The sequence below is a fragment of the Rhagoletis pomonella genome, unplaced genomic scaffold (assembly GCF_013731165.1).
Source record: "Rhagoletis pomonella isolate Grant_MI unplaced genomic scaffold, Rhpom_1.0 Rhpom_scaffold_00006, whole genome shotgun sequence".
Classification (NCBI taxonomy): domain Eukaryota; kingdom Metazoa; phylum Arthropoda; class Insecta; order Diptera; family Tephritidae; genus Rhagoletis; species Rhagoletis pomonella.
This window is the reverse complement of record NW_023458560.1, coordinates 13,857,054-13,885,002: the sequence shown is the minus strand read 5'-3', so window position 1 is coordinate 13,885,002 and position 27,949 is coordinate 13,857,054. Positions and strand designations below refer to the sequence as shown.

The window sequence follows — 27,949 nt, the reverse complement described above, 5'->3', positions numbered from 1 at the left end:
AATTTGAAAGCATACAAATTTCCCCTATAATCCGGAATAATTACGTTCCAAGATATGTTATTGCTAAATTACGAAACACAAAGCCTTTAGTTGGCTCTAAAGAAAAATAAGAAATTTTGAGTTGTGTCATTATTGCAAAGGATAAATATGAGTTATTCTTATTGAACATTACCCACCCCATTATTCGTTTAACAAGGAAAGAATGGGGAATTCTTCGTTCAGATAAGGTATAATATCTGAGGTTTTTTTTTACTCCCAAGGTCGTTCATGCAGTTTAACCTTAAAAATGACGTCCAAGATGGGATGGAAGGTTAAAAAAGGCACTTCCTTCAAAGTCAAATAACCTTTGTCGGAAGCGATCTTTGTTGAAACTTACCGCAGTCGTGTAAATTGGGTGAAGGAAGGAAAAAACTATCTTCATACCTTGGGGTTCAAATGGGGTGTAAAATCTGAATGTAAAATATTCCGTTCTTTTTTAATTCGTGATAAAAAATTGGTGTTATCAGTTAAAAACAATGCTGACCTTGAAATAACATCCAAGGTCAGTATTCCTTTTTAAATTTATTTATTTTTCATTTAATAGAAAGAGGCCAGGGCTGGCATAACGTTCAAAAATAATGCCTCGTATGTAGCGCACTCGGTAGTACAATTTGGGATGACGAAAATACTGATGGTTGGTTTCCACACGTTGGCTTTCCAAAAGAGAGGGCTGATACTCTATTTAATATAGCCAACCGTTGCAGGTGAAAGCACCTGATATTTTTTTATTGTTCACTCATTACGAGACTAGGGTGATATAGGTTGCAATCGGTAAAATTATTGTGAGATGCAGGAGGAAAAGGTTCAAAGTTCCTCCCTCTAACTTCGGCAGAGAATTGGCGACCGTGTTTTTCTGGTGAACAAAACCAGCTATGTTTTGGAGGTGTTAACACCCAAATCGTGCTGGTTTTACCAATAAGAGATATCGCTTAAATGTTCCTTCCATTAGCTTGCCTATCGATGGCGGGAATTTGTCTGAGGTAAGTATTACCAATCGTTAGCATAGCATACTTCTAGGATATAAATAAAACATGAATGCGCGATAAGAATTTATGTTTTTATTTATTATCATCGATATTTCGCCTTCAATCTGAATGCACCTTCAGGAATTTTTGGCTTTGCCTGGTCTATTCCTTCTGTTCATAATTGCACTTACTGCTTGATTAAGTGTCATGGTTTTTTTTTTGCACGAATGATGTGATTTATTAAGGCTTTTTCGAAGCACTTGGTGAGAACTGTGATCAAAGAATTTACTGCTCTATATATATCCCCGTTCCACAGTTTACCCTCGATGTTGGTTGATGCCAGTGTGTGGGATGCGCATTTATAAAATTTGCTCAAAACTGATTTCTTTGGATTTTTGTGAGGCTGACAAACTTCTGTTTCAGAATCAGCGGAGAAAAGGGCCTAAGGTAATTCGAAAAGGAACAAGTAAGTGATATCCTTCACCAGCATTATATCAACACCTTCCTCCTTAATCTTTTGCAGAATATCGGCTTATTACCTCTGTTAAATTTGGCTGGGTTAGTAGAACGAATATATTCATAATGCAATCGGCCGGTGTGTTGGTCGGAGTTTTGACTACTTCCATATCAGCAACTAATGGAAAAAATGTTGGTCATTTAGCCACCGTCTAAGTTTACTTTTTACGCGAGATACAACTCACTTCACTCACCCATTTACTGCCTGGTAACATAGGTTTTATTAAAAAAATTTTATTTTTTCCCGAAACGAAAGTTACGGAGGGAAACTGTTTTTAAATGACAAGAATTTCACTTTCCATTATGTAAATTTTATAGTTTTACTTTCTGTACTAATTTAGGCGTATAATACGAATGAAAATCGGCTTACCTTTCCAGTTTTTGTACAATGAATTGTGCTTAATAGGGTTCATCACAATATTTAAGAAGAAAAGCAGTCAACTAAATAAGTCTAGAAAGTAAAATATTTATTTATACAAAAACTACAAACAAAATACCTATTTTTTTTAAGTATGTGATCTAGCACAATCAACAAACTATTAAGTAAGCAAAACACTAAGAAGTCATTACTATTTTAAGAACCAGTTGAGAGATTTTAGTAAGTAAGTACACTTGTGTTTATGGCTTACGAAAATATAGAAATTGGTAGGTTTTTTCAGCGTATTATGTACCCACAATAAGTCCGACGGCTGGGTGAAAGTTGGAACCAAACCAATTTCTTACACCAACATACACACACAAACAAATACAAAGAATAGTATAAAGTAGGGGCAGAACAACAACAAATAAACGACATAATAGCTTAGAGCTTCTGCTGGTCATCTAAAGCAGTTCAAAGCTGCTGGCTGACAGAGAAGGCCGGATAATAAAAAAATCGTAAATGGCTTTTCTGAAGAGAATATCACACAAATTGCGCCATTATGCTGTTATGCCTTTCACAAGCAAGCGCGCAACATACTTACACACACATGCACAGCATTGCTATCTATTGTACCAAAAGTGTTTCTGGTGGAGAAGGGCAAATGCGGCAACCCACAGCTGCATTGTGGTCTTGATTTCTTAGCGTTGCACTCCGCACATAAAACTCGCGGTCTTTACATAGCGAAAAAGTGAGCGGAAAACTGCCAGCACAAACAGAGCTATTTACAAGTGCATAAGTGTGCTTGTTGATCTTTTGCTGCACTTCTAAATGCAACTGTGTTTGCATGTGTTGGTGCATATTTTAGAAGCTACTTCTCGCCACTCACCAGCGACCAAATATACCCAGCTAATGAATAGAAAATACAACTAAATTTCATTATTTATTTATACCCTCATTCAATCATATTTTCAACGCACTTTACTGCGCGCCGTTTGACGCGACGTGCTGCGCAAACAAATTGCTCATAGAAATATCTAGATTTGCCTTTTGAAATGCCTTCGCGTAATCTGCTTAATGACAGCACTATAATTGCCGAGCGCGCAATGATAATTGCCATCAAACAAATGCTTACAACTGTCGCTACGTGTTTGTAGGCAATGAAATTTAGTCGCACGGTTAGCGCAAGTTTGTGCCTTAAGTCTTTTGTTTGATAGCGTATTTGTGATAGAGCTCGTAATTACTGTATGCGACCATTTGGTTATTATTTCTGTGTGACAATTACTAAAAGTCAATGCAAAGAAATGGGAAAGTCTATTGGACAATAGGAATGAGAAAGCAAAGCCATTTTCGTCATTAATTTCACACTAACTATGTTGCATCCGGTAAGTTTTGCCTCCCCCAATCGAAAAAGAAAAGAAGAATTAGAAAAAAGATACACATTGATGCTCAATGTATATATAGTTACTAACAAACAACGTTCTTGTGAGAAATTACGTGGAACATGCGAGTTTCACATTTTTCTCGCGCATCTTCCAAATGGTTGTCCGTTGCGGCAGGTTGTTTTGGCAAAACTTTGTGGTCAACGCTTTCCATTGCTGTGTCATAGCACATTTATACAACTTTTCACCATAACTCATTCCGTAAATTATCTTTTTTTTGTGTGGGTTGTCTTTAATTCATTCTATTTAAGTAACATTTTACTTTGCTTGCGTCATTTGCATGCCTTCGCCGGTGGGAATTTCTAGTTGATGAAATGCTGCTACAAACTTAATGATGGGTAGAGCTTAAAGCGTGGCTAATCTCTTATTCTTCTGCATATTTTTGTTTTTCTGTCCTAACGTAGATTAGTTGCTGATGGATTTGTTGGAGAAATAAAACTGGGACACAAATTAATTCACATAATTATGGTAAGCAATTTTGAACTTTCCGCTGGGCGTTATTTGTTTCGTTGGCGCAGTCAGAGTGACACAAATGGACAAGCCAACCGAATTTATAAATATTTTTCGGCATGATGAGGAAAATTATAGCTATTTAAGAAATTATTTTTCAACGCGTTGATAAGTTAAATACAGTTGACTAATTGTTTAGCATCGCTGAAATGTGGGCCATACCTTGGAATATTCAAGCATAATTGCAATAAAGATTAGCCGGTTAGTTAAGGTTAACTTACAAAATCAAAGGGAGTTCCATGAATAACCAGCAGACGAAATGTGTTCCAAGTGTTGTCCAGTATTAGATGTTGATGTTGTAAACATTAGTCGCTTTTATAAAGCTTGACTAAGGGTGTGCTAAGAAATACACGATTTAAGTGTAGTCGGACTAAAGGCATAGAGTCAAGTGTGCATATGTCGCTTACATCTGAGTTTACTATGCATAAACGGTACTTCGAGATGCTAAAATAACATGAATTTTACGGTGCAGAGAAAGTTTTTCCATTCAATAAAGCTGGTCTTGGGCGAGAGCTTATGAAGGTGGTATCAACGGTCTCTCGGTGAATGTTTTTCAAGATCTGCTTGCACACAATATATGCAAAATGTTGTCGAGGTGCCTCAGACTAAAGTGAACGTTTTCTTACAGACTCTCAACGGGGTGTTTTGCTTTTTAGGTTAGGTTATCTTAGCTGCCCTCAACCAGCACTGGAAAAGGGAATTCCTTGGCCGACAACGGTCATCGGCGAGGCCTTCTCAATGCGAGTTAGTGGCGTAGGTAATGCTCAGCGCTTTCGATTTCCTTCAAATCCGTACCCACGATGGTAATAATTCAAGTGAATACGTATTGTAATGGCGACGGTTCCCATCATACAGTGCAGCAGTTTTCGCTCCTTTACTCGCTGCGAAGGAAGTTTTTTTTAATGACATTAGAAAAAACCATGGCCGTTGAGAGTGACATTCCTTGAAATGTCTGTAACTTTGTCGACTGCACCTGTAAACCTATTGCTCATCAATTCGCTACCAAGCGCACAAAAAGGAGAAAGCTGCAACCCTAATCATCCAATCATTTGGACTGAAAATCAAAAGAAATTCGACTAGAACATAGAGAGTTCAGCACATCTTTGCTACAATCTCAGTGAGACTGAGTGGGTAATGAACGTGGAAAATTATCAAAAAAATGTCTCCGGATACGAACGGTCAATCTGCTTTAACCCTTAATTAGGCGCATAAAGAAAATTACACAATTAGTCGCATGGGGTCCCCATTGACCCCAATGAAAGTGTTGAAAAAGAGATTTCAAATTAAAAAAAAAAACGAAGTGTGTATTATCAAAAACATTAAACTCTATTATCGTTAACTTAAAAAGAAAAAAAAAGAAAAACATATTTTCGACTTAAAACGTAAAAATAAATTTAAAATTTACCGCCCCCAAAATATGATACGTTAGTGGTCGCATGGGGTCAGCGCTCAAGCGAGTAGCGGCACATATATACGCGGCGATGTTCTGGCAGTGAATTATTTACGTACCGTGCATGGAGTTAGGAAGCTAGAAAGCGCGAGCACGCTCCAATCACTCCAAAATAATTTGTTTTTCAACTTTGAAGTGGCCTTGACTCCAAGCGCCTAATTAAGGGTTAAATAAGCACCTTTTTGTACCCGATCGCACTTGTGTAAAAGGGTATTGTAAATTTGTTCACATAACGTTTGTTTGTAATAGCCTAAAGGAATAGAGTTAGATATAGACAAACGTATGCATAAGTGCTCAGAATGAAAAGAGAAATCGTGTACAGGACAACTTGATAAAAAAATTGAGATATATCAACAAAATTTGGTACGTAGGTTGCTCTTTATCCAAGGTAGATTGGTATTTATAATGGGCGAAATCGGACTATAACCACGCCCACTTCCCATACAACTACATACTGGTTGCAAACTGTTGAAAATTTGTATGTGAAGTGGAATTTTTGGTAAAAAATTATGTTATTATGAAATTATTGGAAATGGGGCGTGACTCAGCCTCCCGCTTCATCAATTCTTACCAAACTCCGTACGACCTACGATTAGGGTCCAGGTAAGAAATTTGTTGAAAATCATACCATATAACGGTTATACCATATAACGGTAATTTACAGAAAAACGAAAATAGCGATAAAACAGTAACTACTGAAGCTAATTCTCTAAAAATCGATGATTGCAGTAACTAATCAACAGAAAATTGGATTATTATAAATTTTTGGACAATGGGTGAGGCAACGCCTACTTTACGACTAGAAAGATCTATCTCGGTAACCGCTTTATCGATTTCTACCAAATTTGGTTCAATTATATCATTAACCCCTCTATTCTAACAGAGTCACAAAACTTAGCTCATCACTGTTGTGATTTCAAGTACGCCGAGAAATGTGTCACAAAAAATTCGATTTTGAGTGCTAGAAAAATACACAAAAATTTAAAAAATTGAATTGAAGCGGCATATTTTTTGAGCGGCAAGCTTTGAGGCGCGGTAGAAATCACAGCAGTGATGAGCTGAAGTTTGTGACTTTGTTAGAATACGGCTGTAAGTCTAACTCAGCATATTATCGAAAACGTTTGAGATCGGGAAAACGCCCCTGTTTATCAGGCATAATTACTTTAGAGAAAGTTGAAACGATAAAATTGATACTTGCGCCGGGTATATAAAATTCAGTTTCGCCCACACAAAATTATTCACAACCAAAGATAACAGTAGTTAGAAAGTCTTTCATTGATCTGAACAACGTTTTTAAGTGGAATGTGCAGATTTGCGGCTATTTCAAGGAAAAATAACGAATGCACTTTCAAAAAATTTTATGTAAATATGCAAGCATTGGATCAATGTAAGGATAAAAACAAAAAATATGTTTTTCAAATACTACAATTTTTCTATATCAACTAAAGTTTTAGCAATTTCATGCCGCTTCGATACCTATTTTGGGGAATTGGTTGCATTTTTGGATACAGTTTTATTTTGGCTGAAATCCCACAAAAAATAACTTCTTATAAAAATGTTACAGCTTGGGTTTCTAGTACGAGAAATAACCTTCCTTTGGCTATCGGCAGTTTGACCAAATTTTATTAAATTAAACAATTTCTTTCAGTTGGCGCAAAAATTATGTTTTTACAATTTTTAAAAGGGATTTGTTTAACAGTTTTATTGATGGAAAACGTGTATCTGTAAACGAAAATGAAAGAATTCATTATACTTAAGCGAAAGCGTTCGCCGCAACTTAGTATCGGGCGCAACTTAGTAGGATATTTCCACCAAAAGTTAAACTGCAGTTAAGAGGTCGGGTAAGTTGCAAGAATTTCGACAAGGGGTTATCGGCATAGTTTATATCATACTTTTTGGCCTTTTCTTTTGCTTGCTTGTGGTGAGTTGTGTGGAGTTAATGCGCGGTGGAAATGAGTAAAGAAATGTAAATAAAAAACGAAGTGAAATATGGCAATATTTGAGCGAATAAATGAAGCTTTTCCCTACACTTACCTACGGGTGGAGAATTTCCCTAAATCTACCAACACTGATTTGTAATTAGAACTATTAGATTATTAGAACTAACTATTTATTATACATTTCTGTGTTATTAAGCACTGTGATTTAAAAATCGCCATCACTCATTTCACTGATACTAAAAAATCGCTATTCCGCGCGTCACTAGTATGAATTGGAATTGCTTTAAATTTCCATTATTTAAGTAACCTGGTGATAGTATGGATGGAAATTACGTAAAGCGAGTTTTTAGTTTTTTAAACTATAATTTTTTTAATTTAAACTCAGTTTTTTACCCTGTGAATTTAATGGTTTTATTTTTGTTAGTAAAAATATTTGTGTATGTTTTCTGCTTGTTTTTAATTCTAAAACGATTAAGAAAAACCCCCATGCTCATCTCTGGTTACGCCGCTGATTACGTAAATTCACGTAAAATATGTATGTAGCTAAACAATTTAGAACTGAAAGATTTATGTTGGACTTATTCGTCCCGTGTATTTTAATGCAGATACATATTATATATCTGCATATCTTTGCCAACTCCATTTTTAATAGGTTGATTTACATATTTTTCGATTCTCCTATTCACAAGTAATTACCATCCGAAACTATTTATGTCAATCAGTCTTTAATCCCGTTAGCATTAGGGAACAATTATGCCAAAGCATGCTGAATACATTAGAAGCATACAAAAAGCAGTATAGGAGTTTTTTGAAAAGAAACCACTCTTGAGTAAATTGCGCTATGAGTGATTTCAGTATTTCAATTAACAAACTGTTTTCTAATGTAGAATTCGTTTTAAATTACCGCGAGTGAGTAAATAAATATTTTTATGGTTAAGTATGTTGAGTGTAAAACTTACCTATTGACTGAGTAATATAAGCGTCCAACTGCGCGGGCCACAAGCCAAACAGCGCCACCACAACAGCGGCAATAAAACGCCACAACATTTTTGAATAAAGTGAGAAAAAAGAAATAAATGAAAAAAAACGATTAGCGGCACCTTGCCGGCCCGTGCCGGTTGCGATGTGTGAAGGTGCGTAACGCCTGCGTCAGGTTAACCGTTCGCGCCACTCGAAGCAGCTGATCAAAACAAACGCGTCGAATCTGTGTCACCGGGTGAATTAATGGATGGTTCGGCTAAGTGTTGGTTGGTGGTGTGAACCGCTGCTGGTGGATGGTTGCACGCAGGCGCGTCAATGCGTGCTGCTGTATGAATTCGAAATATGTGTGTGTGTGTGTAATTTTGCTGTTGGATAATTAAGTGGGAAGGCCGGAGTGTATTGCCCGCTGAGCACTTTTTTGAGGACGCTGAACGGCACGTGGTCCGATTTGTGAGTGAATGCGTTGAAATGCCAATGATGTGGTTGTGCTCTTATTGTTTGTAATTGCTGTATCGGCTTCCTTATTTGACAGTTAACTTATATTTATGTGGGTGGCTTAGCTGCTATTTAATTACAATTTATGCATTAAAATGGAAATAATTTCACTTTGCTTGTCACAGTTATTGTTGGCATGCCACATAACAAAGTTCAAAAGTATTTATTTCATTGTATATCATTCTTGCAAGTATATAGCTGTAAATAAAAAAAAAACCGTAAAAAAGTGATTAATAAAAGCAGAAAACATAAGAAAGAAAGTATGAGAAAATGAAATAATGAAGCCATTGCTTTCGCTGTTAAATTACTTTTTAACAAATTTGATTGAGGCAGATAACAAAGCGGCTGACACCTTTTGCGGTCCATAGGCTTCACTGATTGTTGTATGAAATCAGCATTTAATAAATCATAAAGCAGAAAAGTGAAGATTTTTTGGGAAGTCGAAGCAAATGAGGAAACCGATAAGTTAGCCAGATTGCCAGAGGCACTTAGAATAAAAGCACCGAACTAAGGGAAAAGCACTGATCTTATTTGAATAACAACAGTTTTTGCTCATTTTTGCTCATTATTCCAAAATCTAATACTTTTAGCGAAGTATAAGTTTCCAAACGTAGAAATCTATGTATCCCATGGTGGAATTATTCAAGGTGAAGTAATTAGAGCGAGAAGAAGGATTTTGACACTGCCTTATTTGAAAATTTGGCTATGAAATTTGACTAAAAGACAGCCGTATGTCAGAAAATAAAGAGAGAAAGCTGTTTTTTATTTCACCTGTTTATTGCGCCATGTATGTATCCTCCTTACAAAGTATAGTATATACCTATACATGGAAAGTCGAGATTTTTTGAACACGTAAATGTTGGAAAATACTGAACGGATTTGTCGAGCTTTTTTTTTTAATAGAGATTTTGGCCTTTTGATGTCCAATAATGTATTATTTTTTTGTGTAGGGTTGCCACGTTTTTTTAAATTATAAGGTAAATATCGTTAGTTGAACTAAAAATTAAGTACCAAGTGAAAGGATATGGTCTCCGGATGTGCAATAGCTTTTATTTTTTTTGTTAATGACATTAGATTTACACAATTAATTAAATTAAAAAAATGAGGTGTTAAGGGTTTGGCCTATAGATGTGCAATGAATTTTAATTTTTTTCAAAGGCTTGCCACCTGTTTGAAAAGTTCAATTTAATGAAATCATGCATAAGTTATATGAAGTATTGAAATATGGGTGTCAAACGAAAGATGGCTAAGAAATTTTTAGTTTGTATATATACACATTTTTTGATTTGTTTGAAGAGGGTTCCACCTGTTTACAAGGTTAACGGCAAATTACTTAATACTTTAAATGAATTATTAAAAGATGGGTACCATTCTAAATGCCTTTGAAAGGCTTTATTTCAGATATATATTTAGAAGGGTTCCCACATGTTTAAATAATCAAATTCAACTTGAATGGTGGCAATTAGGTTATTGAAATATCTATCACAATATGGGTGTCAGACGAAAACAATATAGGCAATTTTAAAATAGTTTTAAAAAAAGTATCGATCAAAAGCAACGTTATATTTACTTATGTATATGATGGTGAGGGGGAGGCAGGGCGTACGGATTTTTACGAAAACTTGCATGAATAATATATGTATGTGAAAAGTATTTGAGTAGTGTGTAGTTTCCACTATAGTAAAACGAGGTTTAAGACTGCCACAGATTGTAAAAGTAGTATTTTGATATGTTTTTGTTTTATGTTATTTTATAAAACTATTCGCTTGCTGCTTTTATTATCTCTTTACGGTGGTAAAAGTTACACAAAATGGATGCTCCTCAATAACATACTAAAATGTATTCATACCGAAATTACGTTTAGAGGAAAATTGCTTCGTTTGTTTTAGCGTTTAACCACTGAAAAAGGGATCTACTGAACGGAAGGTTTAAAATCACTGGGCTACTCGAGCGAGTATGAAGTAAATTTGTTTTCGGGCGTAAGGAACTGTTAAGGACGATAAATAATACAACGGTGCAACCACTTTTTAACCGAGCTCAAAAAAGGGGGAGGTAACCAATTCATCGGAATATTTTTGATTTGTATGTTACCGCATAACGTGAACCGATTTTGATGATTCTTCTTTTATCGGAAAGATGGTACCTCAAGGGTAGTAACATACTAATGTGGATTAGATCCGATCATTGCATCGTAAAGAGTGGTACTCGTAAATTTTTATATGAGAATTAAAGTCGGTTGAATTAATCATATCTTTAAAATTACAAAGCCCTTTCTAGTAAAATGCTAACGTCGGATAGAAAAACTAAAAACTTAGTTTTATCCTATCTCTGAGCCGCATCACTTCATAAAAAATAGCACTACTTTCATAGTATTTTCTTCAAACAGCGCACTGAATACCTCGATGACATAGTAATTAGATGCTTAATTTGATATTTACAAGATAATTACTTCATTAGATATTGCACCAGATTTTCTGCACATAAAGTATTAAGAATTCTATTGCGAAATTAAGTCCAATCACCTGTTCTCCACGGAGTCGAGTGGAAATAGGAATGACAATGAAAACATCAACGTCGACGCCATCATTCGATAGAAGAACATTAAAAGCTAATCGCTGCATTGTGATTACAAAGCGAAATACCGGTAACAAAGAAACAGCATAAGTATTTAGCAAGAACAAAAAATGCAATAAAACGGAAATTAGAGTCTTAATGCATATTACTTTTTCTAATTTGAACCAAGAAGAATGCAGAAGAACAAATACTATCTCCATTGTATAGTTGAAAGATGTTTTTGCAATAACTGAGCAACTAAACAATAAACTATAAAATGCTGGCAAATGGATAAAAAAGAGAAAAAACTACCACATACTCGTAGCACTGAACTTGAATGGAGTCAACAGTGGCAGGCACGAACTAAGGCATGCAACAATGCCACACCAACAACGGTTGCGCTGCAGCTGGTGCGATGATCGGAAGATTCCAGACAATATTTGCAGAGTACAGCGGACTGCCGCTGTCAACTGACAGAACTCGAAGAAGAAGAAGCAGAAGATGACTCCAACAATAACCACCACTCGCGGCCGAGCGTAGCTAAAGTGTACATTCATATTTAATTTTTGCTGCTTTTGAAAGCAACCAAAACAGGTATCGCGGTGCAACAAACAGTGGAAATATAGAGTGGGATAAATTAGAAGAAAGGAAACGGCAAAAACAAACAAGAGCATCGCATTGGAATGGCAGGCACTTTGCATCACTAATGAGCGAAAATGTTCACAAGAACGGTACAACTGAAAGCAGCTTGCAAATGTTAAGTATATTGCACTTGCTTAGTGCTGGAGCAAAAGCGTGCAGCAACAACAGCAACAGCGCAGCCGCAAACAAATGCATAGGAATTAGCAAGGCAAACAAAATTTACTTAGATGAATGCAGAAACTCTGGTGAAGGGCTTTAGAATAGCCATGCAAAAAAAAGTGTGCTTATGTATGCGAGTGCCCACGCTCGCGTGTATGCACGCGATCTCTTGGACGTCTTAGCGCATAATGTCAAAATGTTATGGGAATGCGTGTTTTGTATGAGTTTGTTAATGAAAAGCGGAAGCTCGGCATAAATGCGCAACATAATCTCATCACTTATTTGCGGCTCACATTACACACCAAAAGATTTGAGAAGTAACGAAAGACTTAAGCAACAAACTTGTGCGTGCTTTGAATGAATTTAAAGGCAGTGACAGTGGCAGAGGTAGAGGTAGAGGCAGCAGACCAACTCATGGCCGCTAATTTAAGCTAAACAATGCGAAATTATGCTGGAATCCGCTAAGCAAACAACCTGAAGAACTGCTGCTGAGTTTCTTTTCCTTTGTTTTAAGTTGCTGTTAACGATTCATTCCAGAAATACCATCTCTCTATGCTACTATAAATATTTACAAGCAGCAAGAGCAAGAAGTATTTAAAAAAAATATTTAAGCTGCGCTTGAATTAAATTTTGTGTTTGCTCTTTAACGAGTTATTTGTTTGCTAATTCTTTTACCGTTCTGATGCAAAACAGTTGTAGATAATTAAGTAACTGACCAACTGTTCAGTCGACTGAACTGAAGAAGTTGCTGGTATTGACTGCACAGACTTAATTGAGGCAATAAAATGAAGTATAAACGTTTTTGATATTCATACGGATTAACTTACAAATTTCTTCTACAAAAATATATATCGTTACCTTAATATAGAAATACCCTATCTCACAGTGGCGCTAAAATGCAAAAAAGCCGTATCTAACCAACATTTTTTATTGCATAAAACGATGTGGGCACTCATAATCCGATGAAATGCATCATAATCACTCAAAAAGTGAATTCTAGATTTTTAGTTAGCCACGGTATATTTTAGCGACTATGTAAGATAGGGCCTTTCTACATATGTTAAGGTAACGATAGATTCATATATAACTCTCATGCATACATAAGTCCAAGTAAATCGGAAAAATGTGATACGTTGATAAGCCACAACAGCGTACACAGTTAGGGCTAGAATTGTGATCTCAACTAACTTTTTTATAGACACATTGTAATCTAAAAATTAAATCTTCACTATAAAAGTTCTCCTTATGGTCCTCCAACGGGAACCTATTAAGAGGGGCTGTATAAAAGTATTATGTAGAATCAGATTCTAGTACAGAGCTACATCTGGCTACATGAAGCGAGGAGTCGATAAGAAATCAATGCACTGCAGATTACTTTGAAACACGCTTTCAACCATAACAATATTCTGGGAAAATTCCGAAAATTAAATAAAGAGCAACCAAATCTAAGGAAATTCGACACACAGTAATATCCAATGCCGTTGGAGTAGCGTGGCTGTAACTGCAACCCCTGACCCTGGCCATCTTTTACCAAATATCCTGTCTGACACTTTAAGTATTGCAAATACTTCCGATTTAAACTCCGGAAGCCTACAACCTAACACCACAATAGGGTTGGAAATACTGAGGAAACCTTCTTCCAATCTATGGAATGGTACAAATGTCTTCTACCTCCCACGTAGTTGGCAATCTCCTAGTTAACTTCGAGTGTATACGCTATATAATTATTTCGTCCATGGCATAACCGTAGAGCTAACACAGTCAAAGGCAGAGTGGTCAATCACCTCCCCAACATCAGTAAAGGCTCGCAATTCCGCAATCTCCTGCTTCGAGTTCCACTTCGATCTTCGTCTCAAGGTCATGCAGAGCTGATTCGCAGAGATTTCCACTTTGGTATGCATGCTGGTAAACACTAAGCAACTGTCTACCAGTTAGGCACAGAATTTAGGAATTGGATCCGGATAACTGGGTTCTTTAATGAACTGACCCTTCAGAGTCTTACAAACACCGAAAAATGGGACTAAAAGGATTGAAACATGATTCAAAATGTCCCGAAAAATGGTTCCAGAAAAAATAAGTCCATTAAACTGAAAACCCATTTAACAATAACCGCAATTCAGCCCGAAAAAACCAAAAACAAGAACATACGAATAATTTAGAAACCTCTGGTTTACGAAGCCACTCATAGTTTCGTCTATTCAAAGTTTATCACAAAAACATGTCAACCTTTAAGAAAAGTATATTACTGTCCTATGTATCCACCTTTAGCAGCGAGTCTCACCGAGAATAATTCACAGAATGCACGAATGTGGTCTGGTGGTATTTTGCCCCAGTGGCGACGAAAAGCAATATCTAAGGCTTTGATTGTCTCATATCTTTCAACTGATACTTTGGCCATGAGAATGGACTAAATGGAAAAATCTATTGGGTTTAATGGAAATGGTGAATAAAGTGCCCATTGTTGCAAAGAAATGTAGGTGGGGAGTTTGTTTTTTTTCTAAAAAACGTTGGATTTCACAGACTTTACGCGATAGCGACGAGTCTTATTGAAATGTCCAAAGATTTCTACCAAATTGTTTTCGCGCCCAAAGTAACAAAGTATCGTTTAAAATCCTTTCACGGCAGATTAGTTGATTTACATTTACGTCCTGTTCAATACAAAATACCCCTAGACTACATTCGTGCAGCCTGTGGAGTATTAACGGGCATACTGGATGTTATTATCCGCGCTAAAGATGGCTTCATCAAACAGTAAAACATTTTTCTTAAACCTTGAAATGTTCTTAGGATGAAATGATATTGTTGAAGAAAAAAAGCAAAACAGACAAAATTATAGCATCTTTAATTGGTAGAATTTCGAGCGCCTACCCCTGTATTTTCCTTCCTCAATTTGGGAATGAAAACTACGCTAAATATAGGGGTGTGGACCAATTCGAGACTAGCCCCTCGATCTCTTCTTAGAGCCCCTATCAGCCTGTCTTATCCACACCTTGTCACCTTCGGCTAAACGCAATCGGGGAATTGTGTAAAAGTCTAGTATAGGAGCTGGTCCCGTCGTGCTGCACACTTTCGTATCTACGCCTGCGTCATAATTTAATATGATACCCGGGAAATGGGTTTCATACGTGTCTAGCAGCGACGTGGTATAAGATCCATCAGGTTTTCTGAGAGAATAAAATCTAAGCGGAATCTCTGATTCCACTACTAAAGAGGTCTGCTTTGGTAGAAAGTTCCAAATGATAATCCCCGATCCCGATGATTGGGCAAATGGCCTCCCTGAACTTGATCTCAGATACGTTCCCTGGTACACAGACGGTTCAAGGATGGAGAACAGAGCCGGTGCAGATATCTTTGGACCTAGCACCAAACTTATAATTCGCATGGACAAATGGCCCAAACCTCAAAAAGTATTTGAAGGGCGCCTTTCCAGTTATCTGTTCAGGTAGCCAAGCCTCCATCCGGTACTTTCAAACAGGACTATCAAATCCAAGCTTGTTATAGACTGATTTGAAACGCAACAAATTTTGGCAGAAAAAACACGGTAACACTGTGCAGGGCACCAGGTCATTGTGGAATCAAAACCAACGAGTTCGCAGACGAGTTGGCATGAGAAAGATCGCTAACAGCCTTTTCGGGACCCGAACCATTCTGTGGTCTCAGTTGGTCCTCTTCGAGAGCCAACTAACTAAGCATAATCCTTAGGTACTGTTGGAGGCACAGATTTTTTAAGTGAAACTTCTTTAGCAGCTGTTGGGAGTAAATTGGCAAATTCAATGGAAATTGCACACGGAAATGATGCAACGGAAATGGTGCAACGGAGATGGTGCAACGGAAATGGTGCAACGGAAATGGTGCATCGGAAATGGTGAAACGGAAATGATGCAAAGGAAATGGTGCAACGGAAATGATTGGGGCTGAAACAATTGCTACTTGTGTGTATGCATGTGGTATACAACTAATAAAAGGTTAAAGAATAACTCTTAGAAAAAGACCAATACAAGAATGAAAGTAAAGGTGAGTACGTATATACATAGATAGAGAAAAGGATAAAGGCAAAGGTAAAAATAAATAAAAAAAACAAAGATGCGTGAAGATAAAGGCAAAAATGAAAACCAAGGTAAATTTAAACGCTTTACTTATATATATAGGCAATGGTGAAGGGGAATATGTAGATGAAGAAAATGATAAACATAAAAGTAAAGACAAAGAGGAGGATGAGGATACCGATAAAAGTAAAGATGAAGATAGGGGAAGAAAGATTAAAATAAAGGTAATTAAAGAGGAAAGGATATAGAGAGAGACACAGACTCATTCTGGGAACTATTTTGGAAATTTAGATATTTTCGGGATTCTCGGGAGTTATCGATGAAATAATCGACATCTTTATCGGTTTTGTTATCGATATTTATAGATTTTGTTATCGACTTTGCAATCGATATTTATCGACTTTGTTATCGATATTTATGGATTTTGTGGTCGACATTTATCGATTCTTTTTATCGATATTTATCGACTTTTTTATCGATATTTATCGATTTTGTTATCGGTATTTATCGATTTTGTTATCGATATTTATCGACCTTTTATCGAGATTTTCGGGATTCTCGGGAGTTATCGATGAAATAATTGACATCTTTATCGGTTTTGTTATCAATTTTGTAATCGATATTTATAGATTTTGTTATCGACTTTGTATTCGATATTTATCGATTTAGTTATCGACATTTACGGATTTTGTTGTCGACATTTATCGATTTTTTTTATCGATATTTATCGGCTTTTTTTATCGATTTTGTTATCGATATTTATCGATTTTGTTATCGCTATTTATCGATTTTGTTATCGATATTTATCGAGTTTTTTATCGATATTTATCGATTTTATGATCGATATTTATCGATTTGGTTATCGATATTTATCGACTTTTTAATCGATATTTATCGATTTTTTTATCAGTATTTATCGATTTTGTTATCGAAATTTATATATTTCGTTATCGATATTTATCGATTTTGTTATCGATATTTATCGATTTTTTTATAGATATTTATCGATTTTGTTGTCGACATTTATCGATTTCGTTATCGATATACATCGACTTTTTATCGATATTTATCGATTTTATTATCGATATTTATGGGTTTTGTTATCGATATTTATCGATTTTGTTATCGATATTTATCGATTTTGTCATCGATATTTGTCTACTTTTTATGGGTATTTATCGATTTTGTTATCAATATTTAACGATTTCGTTATCGATATTTATCGGTTTTGTTATCGATATTTGTCGATTTCGCTATCGATATTTATCGATTTTGTTATCGATTATTTATCGATATTTTTATAGATTTTGTTATCAATATTTTAATCGATTTGCTAATCAATTTTGCTACCAATATTATAACCGATTTTGCTATATTTTGTTGGATGTTACTATCGATTTTGTTATCGATAGAGTGTAAAGATAAAAATGAAGATAAAGGAAAACAGAATAAGATAAATGTAATTAGAACGAACAGTAGTAGAGGTAGGGATGTAGGTAGAAAAAAGATAAAAAATATAACCTTAAGCAAAAGCAGATGAATGTATGTATGTACATATTTATGTATATTGGTTATGCGAAAAGAAGAGATTCGTATCGTAAGTTTCACTTCTCCAGTGTGGCCCAGGCGCACTTACATTTTTTTTATATTGTACATATCACTGCTCAATTTAGATGAACGAACTTTTAATTGAAAAAGCTTCTCATAAAATCCATTTGCCATTCGAAGGTGGCGTGAAACTCTAAGTCCCTCAATTTTTGTAACAACATTAAGACGCACACCAAAAGTTGAAGGGAAAGCTCAGCCAGACGCTTAGCAAAAGTGCAACCGCCGTAATGCTGTTATTATTATTAGCCCTTCTGCGTGATATAAAATCCAGATGACCTCTCTTCTCTTTGGGTCCCTGCTCAGAAGTCTCCCTGACCTACTACCAAGTTTTTTATACCCGAGCGCACTTGTGCACAAGGGTATATTAATTTTGTTCACATAACGGTTGTTTGTAACAGCCAAAACGAATCGAGATAGATATACACAAATGTATGCATAAATGCTCAGAATGAATAGAGAAATCGATTAAGCCATGTCTGTCTGTCCGTCCGTCTGTCCGTCCGACCGTGTACACGATAACTCGAGCAAAAATTGAGATATCTCAACGAAATTTGGTATGTAGGTTTCTGGTATTGAAAATGGGCAAAATCGGACTGTAACCACGCCCACTTCCCATATAACGGTAATTTCCAGAAATACGAAAGCTGCGATATTTTAGTAACTACTGAAGATAATTCACTCAAAATTGATATTTACAATAATTTTCAGACGAAAAATAAGAATATTATAAATTTTTGGAAAATGGGCGTGGCCACGCCCACTTATGGTTACATGTGTATATCTTGGTAACCTCTGCACCAATTTCTTCCAAACTTAGCACAGTTGTTGGCCTTGATACAGCATACTAAATGGCCAAAAATCTTAAAAATCGGACAATAACCACGCCCACATCCCATATAACGGTAATTTTCGGAAATACGAAAACTGCGATATTTTAGTAACTACTGAAGATTATTCACTCAAAATTGATATTTGCAACAATTTTTAGACAAAAATAATAATATTATAAATTTTTAAAAATGGGCGTAGCCACGCCCACTTATGGTTACATGTGTATATCTTGGTAACCGCTGCACCGATTTCATCCAAACTTGGCACAGTTGTTGGGCTTGGTACAGCATACCAAATGGCCGAAAATTTTTAAAATCGGACAATAACCACGCCCACAGTCCATATAAGGGTAGTTTAGAGAAATACGGAATCTTCGATACATCAGTAAATATGAAAGCTAATTTATTCAAAATTGACGCTTGCAACAATTCTTTACCAAGAAATACGTTTATCTTAAAATTTTGGAAAATGGGCGTGGCACCGCCCACTTATGATCACATATATGTATGTCGGTAACCGTTCCACCAATTTGTACCAAACTCGGTATGGTTATTGTGCTTGTCACATAAAAGCAAAACTTTGAAAATTATTTAAATCGGACTAATATTGAGGATGCTTTTCATATAACGGTAAATTTCAGAACTGCTTGAAACTTCAAAATTTCGAAATTTAAGAACTCTAATTTACTTAAAGTTGATACGCCCCAGCTTAGCATGTAGCGGTAGCTTTCGGAAAGGTGGAAAACATATATTTAATACTTGCGCCGGGTATTTAATGTTCGGCTCCGCCCGAACTTAGACTTTCTTACTTGTTATGTTAAAAATTCCACTATGCGACCGCTTCTTCCGCTTTCAATAAATCGATGATCAAATAGAAAATCCATCTATTGATTTAATAACAATAATAATAATAATGATAGATTGGCGCTTACACATATGTTAGGGTTTGGCCGAGCTTCTCCTTCGATTTGTGGTCTGCGCCTTGATTTTGTCACGCAAAGAGTAGGGACATACAGTTTTACGTCGACTCCGAACGGCGATTGTATTTTAATGAGAAGCTGTTTTTCATGGCAGAAATACACTCGGAGGTTTGCCATTGCCTGCCGAGGGGCGACCGCCGTTACGAAAAACCGTTTTTTCTAAAATTTTTTGCGATGTTGCTTTGACCAGGGCTTGAACCCAGGCCCTGCGGAGTAGAAGCGCGCACTGCTTACCATTGCACCACAGCGGCTATTGAATTAATCTACCACAATTTCGTTGGTTAAGGTTAGATCAATCACTTCTTGTCTTCTGCTGGTGGTAAAAGTAAGTTTGTTTTATTAACAATACAGAGGACAGAATATAGTCTAGAAACTTGTGCCCAAGGGAGGCAACTTCCCGTTTCCTATCCTGGGTTCGCAGTTAGGCACCGCACTGAGAAGCGCACTGGACAGGATGTGGTATAAGATCATCAGGAACAAGATGCTGACGATTTAGTAATAGCTGAACGTAAGCATGAGGATACTCATAACTGTTTGACGAGTTGAACAGAGTGTGGGGCATCAAATCGCTGACGCTTCGAAGAAGGCTGTTTGCAGCTTCATTGATTAATGCTCAGATGTTGCCAGCTCCTACCGAACGTGATCGGCTTAGTTATAAATGCTTGGTGCAAGGAGGGTGGCAGTAGTGTAAGCTAGCCTACGCTTGAGTAGTAGCTACAAACTAATTCTGCAACCAATGGAACATCGCAGGTTCCGCTGGATTTGATCTACATAGTATCCAAGAGAGAAATGGTGATACAATAAGTAAATAATTGTGTTATCGGATCTTAAGTTGGACAACAATAAACTTCGGCACTAAGAACGACATATTTTTCGCTTGCATTCAGTCGCAGGTGCCGGCATGAACGTAGAGGGTTACGGAATTACGAGTGGAGTCATTTGGATGCAACTTGTGATGAGGAATGGGACCCTTCTGATTTAATTTGTTTATCATATAAACTAAGCGGTTGGACTCATTTTTATCTAAGTGAAACCCTGCTTCATTTCTACTGAAGGGACTGGTTTATACCCATCTCACTGTTGGCGTTGTAATAGCATAGACATATTTCACAATATTTTTTGGAAATGCTGCTGGAGTGACAGTTATAGATCAGGGTTATTCCAATTTTTGTAGATCCGACTGTCATGGGTAGGACCAATAGCCAACCCAACTTCCATTTGTCGTCCCTGCATATGGCGACTCGATTCTTGGTGCGACGAAAAAGTGTATTTTTCGCTATTTTAGCAAATACTTAATACAAATGTAAATACTAAAATTTTGTATATATAAATGCAGTCATGTGTGTACTTTTTCTTGTAATCTGCCGCGTCTCAATGAATTCGGCAGGCTAATAATGCATATTCAACATATGAAGTTCGTTTCTTAAGTCTTTAGTTTACAGAATATTCAAAACTTGAAGTTTGCGTATTGAGTCTTTCGTTTTTGCTCAAGAATGATAACAAAGCAACGAACAACACATTTCAATGCTGTTCCTTTGATTTATTTCCTTTTTCTGCGCACACGCCCCCAACATGACTTTTTTCTGCTGCTTCTCGCGCCGTGCACAGACTGTACCTAGCGCTTAGACACATTGCAAATCTGACTGCCCGAGTCTATTAAAAAACAAAATACACTCGTTAGAATGCCCTAGGAACTTGAAAAAATAAAACACACAAATACAATGAAAACCACAGACAACAAATGTAAGTATTGTGCATTCGGTAGTACGTAATTATTCATTTCTGTGGCCGCGCGAAATTGCATTGTGTGCCTAGAGTGGAGCAAAAGATTCAAATAAAAGCAAAACAAAAGATCAACAACAGCGAACGCGCGAACAGTGAACGAGAAGTTGAAAATTGATTCAAATTTATCGACACACGTTGGAATGACTGCACTGAGCAACGGGCAACGGACGTTTACGTGAGCAACAATCATTGCCTTGTATTTCATAGTTTATTTTATTTTTATTGCCGCAGGCAGTCAGCCAATACTTTCGCAGGCAGCTCTAAGGGCGAACACGGCGAGGGGCAACGAGCGAATGAATGGACAGATAGACGCTCAGACAGCGTACTGCTGGCAACAAGTTAGTCCGGCTCACATGTCGTTCGAAAGGTTGCTCGATTCATAGATGGAGTGCTACAACTTGGAGAATTCGCGCGTGTGCGCACGACGCATTTCATTCATGCAGCTTTCGCGTTACCCATTGCAGTCTGCTAGAAACAAACAGCAACGTGAATAAGCAGACTCTTCTTCGGGACTCTTACTGACAGCCAGATTGCGCTGCCTTCATGTAATGGTGGGTACTTAGGTTACTTAATACCAATTATTGCCGGCTGATATATAAGAACACAGCATCTGCCGAATCTGTTTGTGGCCACATTTAGCAGAAAAACTTGATTGCTTTAGCGTGTGTTAAGCTACGGCGACGCAGTGGGCATAGAGAGTTGTTGCACGTTAAATTTGAGCGGCAATCTTGTATATCACAACAACAGCATGCGCAACAAAAAGATGCCGAATACACGAACGCTCGGCAATCATTGATTCTGATTGAATGTGTGCACATCGCTTTTTTCATCTGAAATTCGAGGCAGCTCAAGCGCCCGCTTTAGGAAGATTATGTGATAAATATTGCGAAACGTGAGCGTTTAAGCTAATTTAATATTTGCAAATTTATTGAATGGGAATGAGGGGGGGAGTGCTAGAAAAGAACAAAAGATAAATATCGATACAGGAGTAATAGGATTGTTTTTTTTTTTATAAAATAATGGTATAATTTATTGCATAACTGGAAGCGTGTTTTCTGTGAATTCGATAATTACATTATTAAAATACTAAGTATTATGAGTATATTCTTAGACCTAGATGTGTACTTTATATCCTCAGTATAATAATAATAATAGATTGGCGCTTACACATATGTTAGTGTTTGGCCGAGTTTCTCCTCCGATTTGTGGCGTGGGCCTTGATGTTGTCACACAAAGCTCAGTATACATTGCGAAAAAAGGGTATATGAGCCATTCTTTTTTAAGTCGGATGGATTTCGTAAAAAAAATTATGTCATGTCTCCGATTCGCTTAAATTTTTTTTCGTGGCTTCTATACATGAAATAAGCTAACACGTCATCGAGGAATTATTTTCTTCTTTTCTTTCTGCGGAGATATGATCTGTCAAAGTTTAAATTTTTTCGCGATTCTGACTTATCATGTACTTCTTCAAATCGTTATATCTCGGGTTCTGCTGATCGTAGAGACTTCATCTTAACAATATTTTAAAGCCAAGAAACGGACTTAACATTTCTATATATTAGATGGTCAAGGTTGTCCTAAAGCTAAGTTAGCTATTAACAGTTGAACATTTTGAAGTTAATTTGCCTAGTGAAGACCAGTAAATTAGGGATTTAAAATTATACCATCGTAATCCTTGTTTAATTCTCTATTAAAAACGTGGTACAAAAAAATGGGGGTTTTCAAGAACTATATTTGAAATATTTTTCTTTATGACAAGATGGTTTATTTTGTGAGAATCTGCAATTTTTTGTAATTTGTTTTCCAAAACTTATGTTAACATATATTTGGTAAGGTGTTAACCATCGAGTTTTTGCAAAAAGTAAAATTTTATTGCAGATTCCGATAGAATGCCTATCCAGATATAATATTTGTATGGCAAGATTTTTCTTTAAGGCGACAAATCCCTAAATATGGGCGCGGAAATTTTAGGACTAAAGTTTGCAAAACGCAGATTTTATTGCGGATTTCAGCAGAATATCGCTTGGTTAACAACATTTGTTCCACAATATACATACATAGTGAAGTGTCCTTCGACTCGACACCCATGCGTAGAGAACGAAAGAAAAGGCGCCCACGAACGCAATGGAAAAAGAAGAACCTCGGAGTCAAGTATAACCTGTTTAGGCTGTTCTCCCGCATGCTATCCAGCATAAGATTAATAGAGCCTTCGCGTTTTCTCTGGATTGTCCTTGCAAATGATGCCCTGGAAGAACTGGAAAGAAGGAAATGTCCAATTGGAGCCTACGATAACGATAGATTTTCTCAAAACTATGATGTGTAGCTTAGTAAAGCTTTCTTATACCTGCAGATATCAATACAGTTACTTACAGCTAGAAGTTCCCATATCGCCGAATACAGCCATACTAGATAATGAGATGTACCACTATTACATTCCTCATGGTGAATGATCAGTTATCTTGGTAGGTATAAAGTTAATTAGTTAGGGACACTGCAACCAAGAAGATCTTGTGAATGCATTTAATATGCCTCGTTACCTGGCAGACCACGATACCACCAGCTTGCACTCACCTTCACATAATAAGCGGAGCCTTTCTTTTCTAGGCAAAGCCGGAATTCGGTCTCCATTGTCAGAACAATTCGTTGCATAAGGCGAAGAAGACCAACTGAGTCCATAAAGTTGTCTTGTAAGAACATCCGATAAGCTTTCCCTGTTCAGTACATCGGAAACTGCATGTCCTTTGATCTCGCAGTAATACGGTACGGGTGACAAGGGAACCTTGCAGGGATGGAAGTTATCGTCTTATTATTGAGGGTCCGTTAGCTAAAAAACTGCTACACATTTCTTTTAGGAAACATGAAAAAGCAACCAAGTCCAAGCGGTAGAAATAATAGCTGCTATTTCAAAAATCACCACGCCTTCCCATCTAACTTTGTAGGCTTCAACAAGAATCGAAGCCGCGTCATCCTAAATAAAAAGCTTATACTTTCTTCAAATTATCAAATCGTCTGTTGAAATAAAAATTAGAATAATGCCAAAATTAATAACCCGCCTGAAATATACATTACTTTTTATTTTTCGGAGTAGTTAAGGGCTAAACTCATTCCAGAAATACTTTTATTTGTGAAAAAATGTTGTAGATCTTAGAAATCCAGAGTTAATTATTTTTATCCAAGACTTTTATTGGAACGACTCCAATAAAATATCTCAAAACAGCTTTCGGAGCAAAAATCAACTTAATCTACTATATCACGGCATTACTAATTTGCTCGTACTATTACAGGGAAGCCTTTCTCTTCTACTGCACAGCAAGCACATTTCCCATCGAATACTTTCAGGCCTGAAGTAGTTGCGTCCTCTCGTAAGACATGGCCAAGGCTTGGTAAAAAATTATTTATGTGAGGTTTAGTGATGAAGCTCTTTTTATCTTCTTCAGGATCAGATTAAAAAGTCCCTTGAAATGAAGTACCCATGTCTGAAACAATTCTGACAAATCGGTACGTTTTGCTCAACGTCATTTTACACAGACGATGTTACGTCGACATGTGGTAAATACCTGATCTATGGTGGTTTTATTATGTTTAAAGCCACCCTGATAAGGCTTTAGTCGTTTGTACAACACGCTCATGATACGTTTTCAAAGCTGAATTCAGATGTGGTTGGCGTTTATAGAGTGGTCGTCGTTTCTGATCCTTAATCAGATCAAAATTAAGCTTTCAGTCAAGAGGTGTGTTTACCTCCGACCATATTCTAGTGCTCAGTCACGGTTGGGTCATGGGATATCACCTCCATCGGCATCGACTGAGAGGATGGTGTGCATCTCTTCCCTTAATATACAATCATATGCTGTGGAATATAATAACCTGAACATCTCATAAGTAATTATTTCATTTGGTCCACATATCATTTGTCACGGCTACTTCAGGCGTTCGAATTTTATTTATTCGACAGGACCATGTCTATACATCTTCTTCTACTAACTATTGAATTTATTTCAATAATCGTCCAAAAGAGTAGGCATTTCTTCTGTAGCATAGTTATCTTCGTTTGGCAAACGATTTGGCTGATAAGATAGATGTTTTGATAGGTACATATTTGGCCCAGATATTATATTGCCATACAAATGCGTGTGTATGTACCGATAAAATTTCATCACATCTTCGAGCGGCAAGTGGATATTATAAGACAGAAGTACACTCGAAGGTTTGCCATTATCTGCTGAGAAGAAACTTTGTCTATAATCTTTGTAGAATAATGCATGGACCAGAGCTCGAGCCATGTAAATGATCACTGAACTTATGGTACTTTCAAAATAAACGGCTCATATGGTGACCAACAAATCTGTTTTAACAAACATATTTAAGTACATACAAGGGACCGTAACAGTTACAACTTTAATAAAAAAATATCGCTCTTTAACAGTTATTTTTTTAACTTTTATTTAATTTTTTATTTTATAAATCCAAAATAACAATTATTTTTAGGTTTTGTCTAAATAATCTGCACATAACATTTATTTGTGATTTTTAAATTAAATGTCTTAGATAAGGCTTTTATTTATAAGAGTAATAAATAAAAATCAGCCAGTGACTCTTACTCTTAAAAGTCATCAATATAAGTCAGTCACTGACTTTTATTTTTTAAATCATATTCATAAAAGTCATTTGTATAAGTTGTAGTAAACTTTTAGTTCTCCAACACCCCCTTAACTGCGAAAAATGATAATGACTTTTATACGTGTGACGAAAAAAATAAAAGTCGGTGACTGATTTATATTGTTGTTTTTTAGAAGTAAGATCCACTAACTGTTATCTAAGACATACAATATAAAAATTAAAAATAACTGTTATTTGCAGATTGTTTAGATACAAATCAAAAATAATTGTTAGCTTGGATTTAAAAAATAAAAATTAAAAATAATTGTTATTTTTTTTTATTTTGCATAAAAATTAGAAATAAAAATTTATTTCTAAATTTCATTATCGGTGAAAAAATAAATTGATTGGTATGTTTCACTTAGTTGTAGAACATTATCATCATAGTGAATTTTTCAATGACAATTTTCATCAATAACTGTTATGATCGGTCCCTGGTACTTACTATATATACATATGTATTAAACGAGTTTTTCGCCTTTTGCTCTACATTCCAAACTAAAATTGTCCCACTCCATATGCGCATCATTAAGCATTATTGCATGTCTGTGACAAATCGCATTGACGTTCAACTGATCAACTGCCTCTGAACGCCACGCAACGGAATTTGTGGCACGCAAATGCGACAGCATACAAAAAGCACAAACGCAGCACGAAAATAGGCCACCGACAATTTTAACCCAATATTCTACTAATGAAATGAAAATAAAAAGTAGTTCCTATGTATAAGTACATAAGTACATATGCAAGTACATACTTTGCAGAAAACTAGGCAATTAAAAAAAATATAGTAATAAACCAGTTGTTGCACTCGGTGCGCGGAACATAATAATTCTTGGCAGCTGGCCAATGCGCCATAGCCGCCACCAACATCATCGTCATTTGGTCGGCTGAAATGAAACAAGAATTGGCAGCAGAATAAATGCAAATGTTGACAGCGAAATAGAAACTGGAAGTTGCCAATGGCCAGATTGGCGCGATGTGGCAGAATAAGCAGTGTTTGGTGGACTTTGCTGCTTCCCAGCATTTTGTAGCTGCAATGAAAGCGTGGAAAAGTCTAAGTCAAAGCCATTGCCATAGTTGGCAACAAATACATGCATTGACGTTGGCAGTGCACTCACGAGCGCTGGTTGGTGCCGCCACTTTACTGCTGCCAATACCACTTTCATTAAGAACGTGCTCAGCATTATCCTGTGTATAGCAGGCGAATCCGCTGCTCAAGATGCAAATGTTGCTGCTTATGCCTCGGCATCTTTCTCTGTCCCTGTCTCAGCCGCTGGCGCTGATATCACTCGATGATGTATTTGCGCTTGCCGCCTTGTGGTTGGCGACTGGCGGCTAGTGACTACTGGCCGTTGGCTTTATTTGCAGACCAGTCTGTGTGAGAGGTGGTCGTAAAATGAAAAGGCTTCATAATAAAAATCGAAAAGCAACTAACAGACACGATTTTTCATAGGAATGAAAACAATAGCGGACGGACAAGTAAATGGGCAAGCCAACGAGCAGAGACACAGCACAAATGCAATAGTAAACTGAAAGAACAAATACAAAAATTGCATGAGCAGAATGTCTGTTGATGGCTTGTTGCAACAACGTGAGTGGCATAAAGCTAAAGTCATAGCGTAGCCGCAACTAAAGAAAAATGGGAAAAAAGTTGAAAGCGGAAAAACGAGAGGCAGGAGTTGCATCGGACCGCACAGGTTTCTGCCACATACATATGTAAATATGCAAATAGCCTGGATAGATTAGCCAGCATGGTCGTGTTGCAAGTGGTGACAGTGTAATTGTTGCCGAAGCACATATGCACATAAATATGCATGTACAAATGAATGTGAATATATCTATATACATATATACATACATATGTAAGTATATTACCAATTTCATGTAGAGTAAATGCGCAATTGATATGCAAGTAGGTACGTTTATATGTCTCTGATTTCGAATTTTGAACCGCAAAGTATTTTTTAATAAATATGTAAGCGTTGCAATTT

General features: G+C 36.6%; 1 protein-coding gene and 1 long non-coding RNA gene across 3 annotated transcripts in view; one reads left to right on the top strand and one right to left on the bottom strand.

Annotated features, from left to right (window-relative positions):
* LOC118740427 (mucin-5AC) overlaps nucleotides 1-8,845 on the bottom strand; it is a 20,275-nt gene extending 11,430 nt beyond the window's left edge. For both annotated transcript variants that reach the window (XM_036471968.1, XM_036471970.1), the window contains exon 1: nucleotides 8,180-8,845. In XM_036471968.1, the coding sequence (XP_036327861.1) occupies nucleotides 8,180-8,267 (88 nt within the window). In that variant the 5' untranslated portion in view covers nucleotides 8,268-8,845. The remainder of the gene's footprint in view (nucleotides 1-8,179) is intronic.
* LOC118740428 lies at nucleotides 8,810-27,949 on the top strand. The gene is made up of 3 exons (XR_004993135.1): nucleotides 8,810-8,896; nucleotides 15,711-15,713; nucleotides 27,939-27,949. It is a non-coding gene; the product is annotated as an uncharacterized LOC118740428 (long non-coding RNA).